Source organism: Petromyzon marinus, chromosome 5, assembly GCF_048934315.1.
Source record: "Petromyzon marinus isolate PM22_M1 ecotype Great Lakes invasive population chromosome 5, UKy_Petmar_22M1.pri1.0, whole genome shotgun sequence".
Lineage (NCBI taxonomy): Eukaryota > Metazoa > Chordata > Hyperoartia > Petromyzontiformes > Petromyzontidae > Petromyzon > Petromyzon marinus.
Window position 1 is genome coordinate 14,448,977 of NC_133671.1, and position 6,000 is coordinate 14,454,976.

A 6,000-nucleotide genomic window follows, 5' to 3' on the forward strand; every position below is an offset into this window, starting at 1 on the left:
TCATGATTATTAATGAGGGGGGGGATCCATGTGGAGGACGTCACCTGTTCATGATTATTAATGAGAGGAGCTGGCCGACGTGGAGTGACGTCACGTAAATGCTTTCACAGCCACACCCAGAAGATTGAGTTGGCAACGTGTGGATTGCAAGTCCACTGTGATACCCATTATACCATAGCGGCCTCCCTGTTTAGAGAACCACTTTGCCGCTGTACTGTTAAACAGCATTGGCTGATAGGGAATGCTTTGTTCAGTTACACGAATAGCTCATTCACCACTCACCGCACATAAGCGGCAATAAAAAGAAGAGCCGTGTGAATATCTCTGAGTACAGCTTGACAGCGGGGCAGAGTGCCAAAACAAGGGGAAAGCTGTTTTTAAATAGGAGAAATCTGGCTTTCCAAATCCATCAAAGTCCCGACTTATACCTACACTTCTTAGCCCTCTTCACCCAACACAGGCTGGTCTTACCCCTAAAAGTTTGATAAAAATGGAATTTCACAACATTCATAATCATTATCATCCGTGATCAATCCGCTGCCGGATGAAGGCCTCTCCAAGCCGATACCATAGCTTGCAATCCTGCGATGTAATAACATAGCCCAACTCTTGCGAGAGCACGTGCTGGGGTGGACTTCCTCCGAATACGTATTAAAACAATTAACGTCAGACGATAAACGTCGGTAAGTAATGCATGAATAGAACTGTCGAGAGCATCGGTGGTGCAGCAGTCCGCGCACTGCTTCATGAACTCGGTGTCCTAGATTTGATTCCGAACCACGGCCAAGACCAGTGGAGGAGTGGCATCTGAACCGTTCTTGAGCTCCTTTTACCAACCGGCACTCGTCAGTATGGTGAAGCATCGTCAAACAAAACACTTAAGACCAGGTCTCACGAGAGGGGGGGGGGTACAATTGTACCAGTGCCCCAATCTCAAGCCCGCCCCCCCCCCCATAAAATAACGAGAATTACTATTTAATTTCCATGATCGTTTAGTGAGTAAATATCCAAGCGATTCCAATGATAAATACTTTACCTATAAGGTACATAGTAATGCAATTTTGTGGTCAATATCTCAGCTACCTATTTCATTTTTATATTTTAAAAAAAATCCGTATACTCTCTATCCAAAATACAAATTTGCAGAAGTGTGCACTTAGTAAATAATATGACAATGGCTACCATATGGGCCAAGGCAAAGTTGCTTCCTTTGACAACAACGATAGGGGCATGGGAAGGGGCGGACACGGTGCCCCCAGCCAATATTATATATTGGGGCACCCCAATCATAATGGGGGAAATTACGATTTGATTGAGTAATTGAATCGCCATACGCCAAATTCGCGATGCATGGATAGACCCGGGGGGGGGGAGGGGGGGGGAAAGGCGGGTGAAATCATTCCATGCAAAGGAAACACATTCCATTGTCACGTATCCAACAGTCGCGAGTGTGTGGATGCGCCACGTGGCGCTGCACCATCCACAACGGTCGTGATGGGAGCTAATCCGACGATTTCGCGGAACGTGTTGGAATATCTTGACCTAAAGCTTTCGTGACTGCGGGAATTCATATTCTTTGGGTCTTTCGGTAAAGTCACGTAGATAGGTTCAAAGAAAATAACAAAAAACCCACGACGTTTCGATCGCAACGCAAGCGGTCGTCATCAGGAAAAGGTGACGACGACCGCTTGTGTTGCGATCGAAACGTCGTGGTTTTTTTAGTTTAGTTATTTTCTTTGAACCTATCTACGTGACTTTACTGAAAGACCCAAAGACTATGTTGGAATATGTTAAAGCACAGAACATCACGTTTGCACTGGTTGTTTGAATTGCTTGAGACAGACTTGCAGTGATGATCGTGATGCGTTGAATGCCTTCATCAAAGGACACCAGGCATATATGCTTTCACGTTCTACTATAAGTTACATATTGTCAGTAGTCTGGCTCAGGATCAATAATGTAGGAGCAAAACTAAGTTTCTGTACAAGTTGACTAAACAATCAGAGGTTACTTTCAAAGAGACATAAGTGGAAAATACATCAGTATACTTATCCCTAGCATGGTTATTTCAAGCAGACCGGGTCAAAACGATGTTAACTACTTCGCCTGGCATACAGCAGGTTTGATCCCGACCCTGACACCTGTATATTTAGAGTTTGCATGTTTTTCCTGTGGTCGCGTGGATTTTTATACAGGTCCTCCGATTTTCCCCTCCACATTTAAAATAAACATTCGTTTAGAGTATTTGGTTGCTATACATTTTCACATGATAAGCCACTTCGTTGAGCTGACATTTGTGGCCAGTTAGCTTCTGAAAAAAAACATCCAAATAGCTCAGTGGGCATTACCTGGTAAAATAAAAACTAGTTTAGTTTTTAGTTTAGTTTATAATAAAATAGGTGGACGAGAGTGGGGTTGCAGTACTTTTGGACAGTTGAACTCGACCATGAAAGCGGCGTACTCTTGTCAAAATAAGAACGTCCTTAATCGGTGCTCTTATTAAACGCACATGACGCGTGGATCAGAAATGTGGAAATTAACAAAAGAAATGCAACGCAAGGTGAAAAGTGCAAAAATAAACGTCGAGAAATGTTTGCTTGGACTTACACTGATTGAGAGAGAGAATGAGGAACGATTTTAGAACGTACACAGCTTGAAGATATTACGTTGCCTGTTAAGGGTTAGTGGGGCTTGGCGGGGCGCGTCACCACAAGAGGATGGAGTCGAGACTAATGAAGGAGAGGACGCGCCCGAAAAGGACGTCTACCGTGGAGGTGGAAGCAAAGACATCAGTTTGTGCGCAGGTGCAAGGTGGATTATTTACATCACAGGACATCGAGAGATGAGCGACGGGGCTTGGGAAGGCTTTAATCCAGCAGTGGATTGACTGTGACGATGATTCTCGGCATAGTTATACTGAGTAAACGTTAATTGCCCATTGACGAGTGTGGGTGTTATCCACAGCCATCACCTGGGCAGAACCGATCTATTCATTTCCTCTTGGGAATCCAAAGAAAAAAAGACAAGGCCCCTTGTGTAGGATTAATTTGCTGCTGAACCCAACAGGTGATCTCGGTTCATTACCTTGTGCCACCACCATCAGCACAATCATTTCCACGTTCGCAAGACGTACATTCATTCCAATTTTAGGCGTATTATCCCCACAAGCTCCAGCTCCAAACGGTCCACGGGGAATGATAAAACCCATATATAGGCGATAGAATTCGGAGGGCATGCGCCACGCCAATGTGCAGCGATAATCTGCGTGCGGGGATGTGAACGACCTCCTTTGTCGTCATTTAATCTCCAACACTGACAGACCATGTCTGTGGCACTCGTTAATCTGGAGGCAACACCGGGCAACATCGCGCTGATCGTATTTCACATGTGTCTGGCAACGTGCTGCACTCTGAGCAACTTGTTGCTCTTGATGGCGCTCCTTGGCTCAGCGGCCCTTCTCAGGAGGAACAACCACCTCTACACGTTGAGCATCACCGTCAGTGAACTGATGGTGGGCGCGGGCTGGTTCTACATCGCTCTCTACGACGAGAATGACACTTTTGGACCTCTTTACAGTCCGAGAAACGTGCACACAACGGTTCACGGCATTTCGCTGATCACTGTGTTGGCTTCCATGATCGACAGGTACCTGTGCGTGAAGTATCCGTTCAAGTACTCGCAAAAGATGACCAGGATTAAGGCCGTGGCAATCATTGCGATCACCTGGCTTGGGCCCATTGCAACTGTGGTCTTGAAAATTATATTCCCCAACAAGAAAGAAAAAACGTTTCAAGGCTACATCACGATATTGTTTTCAGTCATAATGCTCGGGGTGATGGTGATTTTAAACGTGAGGCTTTACTTAATCTGCCGAATGCAACAAAACAGACAACATCAGGACAGCAGCACACCCCAAAAGCAGTCGGCTCAGCTCATTGTGTTGGCGTCCATGATATTCATCACCCTCTGGACTCCCGGCATCGTCTACGTGTGCATATGCTACGGCTTTGAGATATGCTCGTCTTTTTTAGAGGGATCTACGAACGCGGTCGTCGTGATTCGAATGTTCAACGCCATCACCACACCGCTCATTTTCCTGTTCGGAAGCCCAATGACCAGGGCCTCCCTTATGAATGTGTTCACGTTTTTGAAGATAAGAAGGTAATGCAATCATTGATGTTGGCTTATTCGTTAAATGTATTGTTTGGTCATATCAATTATTTTTACATTTTAAGAAGTAAATCGTTCAAGAATGATGTATAAGTATAATACCCGAAACTCATTTTCAATGTCTGTTTAATAGTTTGGTGATCCTAGCCAGAGGGCTTTGCAGTGGCTTCAAGTTCACATTTTCAGGGAAGGCTTTAATCAGTCTGATATTAATGTTACATTTATAAACTATAGCTAAACAGATAACATTGTAACATGCTAATGATGCTCCGACTGCAAAACATAGTGTAATTATAACAACTCGCTAATTTTCTTATGTTCCTACTATAATAAGAGTTCTAATTATGCTCATCAAATAATACTCCTATAGCACAAGGTATAATTATGTTATACTGGTGTTAACATGGTTCTTTGTTCTACAAGTTCATGATTTTTACATGAATGGTACACCAGTGATCATGAAGAGGAAAAAAGTGTAGAAATATTACGTGTTAATACGTACATACATTTACTCTAAGAATAAACGTATATATTAAAATATATATACCTTCTATAAACCTTTCTGATAGGTCCCGACATGAAAGAGGACTGAACAATTTCCTTTAGAAATGTTCATCAGTTATTGCAAGCGAATCGGACTGCAACATGAGGCAATGGCTTCTTGAACTTATTTACATTTGTGAATAGAATATATTTGAGATGACGTTTTGTAATCGTCACGACATCATATTTTTTTTCACGATGCAGTATATGCAGTATGCGGACGCAGAGCACAGAACGACCTTCTGTCTGTATTTACTTTCAACCCATAAGTCTACGCAATAATGCACAATGAGTACAACTGTGTTTATACACACATATGTGTACGTTACTTGGCGACACTGTTAAAAGTTAACAAAACACGAATGCCTTGCTGACTACGACACTGCTGTTGTTTTTCTTCAGATCGCAGGTTCAGCCCACGAGCCTCGACCAGACTTAAGTGGATTTCTTTCTCGCTTCCAGCAAATCGCGTTTGCGTTGCTTTCAGCAAGTAAACGCGTGCCAGCGATAATCTTCAGAAAACGCTTCAAATGAAGAACAGCGACCACGGTTCGCAGTCATTGTCACTACGATATATAATATCAATAAACGTGGAGACCGGCTTCTTCTGTACTTCATGTATTTTTTTGTTTGTTACGAATCTCGTTGAACGTGTTCGATTTGAAACTGATAAGGAAGGCAGAACTGATAGAAAACATCATGGGTGCCGTATGCTCCACAATACAGGATTAACTTATCTATTTTAAAGCATCTGATTAAATCGGTGTGTGTGTGTGTTACGTGTGGATCAGGTCTGTATAATTGTCTTCGCAACGGGCAATGTAATGTTGCTCTTGTTGTGCGCGTCTTAATTTCCCGAGCGTTTTTATAATAAAATCCGGAGAATACAATATCTATAAAGACAAGGTCGCGTTTGTTTATCAGCCCTGTATTTCATAACCCTAATCAGTGCCGGATTAAGATAGTGCGGGACCTGTAAAATATGTTATAAAGGGGCCATAAAAAAACGTTAATATTAAAACACAAATTTTAACTTGCATAGTAAAGTAATTGGATTTTTGATTTGCAATACAGCCAGATAATACGACAAATCGCTAACCTCCTTAAACACCCAGTCGTTCATAAACGTTGAAGGCAGTATAGTACTATAGTAATAGAGCAAGTGCAGAATCACTGAACCGGGATTGATAGCTTGAAAGCGTTTAGAGCGGGGGCCCTTGAAAGTGCGGAGCCCGTAGCTACTACATATGGAGTAGCTACTACACGTAGCAAAAGTAGCTACTGCAT

The 6,000-nt window shown here is 43.0% G+C and overlaps 1 protein-coding gene across 1 annotated transcript; it reads left to right on the forward strand.

The window, feature by feature from the left end:
* The first annotated feature begins 3,322 nt into the window (after positions 1–3,322).
* Positions 3,323–5,152, forward strand: LOC116939296 (melanocortin receptor 5-like). The gene is made up of 2 exons (XM_032947504.2): positions 3,323–4,161; positions 5,116–5,152. The coding sequence occupies exons 1-2, from the start codon at positions 3,323–3,325 to the stop codon at positions 5,150–5,152; spliced, it is 876 nt and encodes a 291-aa protein (XP_032803395.1).
* The last annotated feature ends 848 nt before the right edge of the window (positions 5,153–6,000 follow it).

What these genes read in the sequence shown, in the direction of transcription:
- LOC116939296 (XM_032947504.2), top strand. Translation starts at nt 3,323, where the DNA reads ATGTCTGTGGCACTCGTTAATCTGGAGGCAACACCGGGCAACATCGCG. An exon ending in ACGTTTTTGAAGATAAGAAG is followed by an intron (nt 4,162 to 5,115) that starts GTAATGCAATCA and finishes GTTTTTCTTCAG; the next exon opens with ATCGCAGGTTCAGCCCACGA.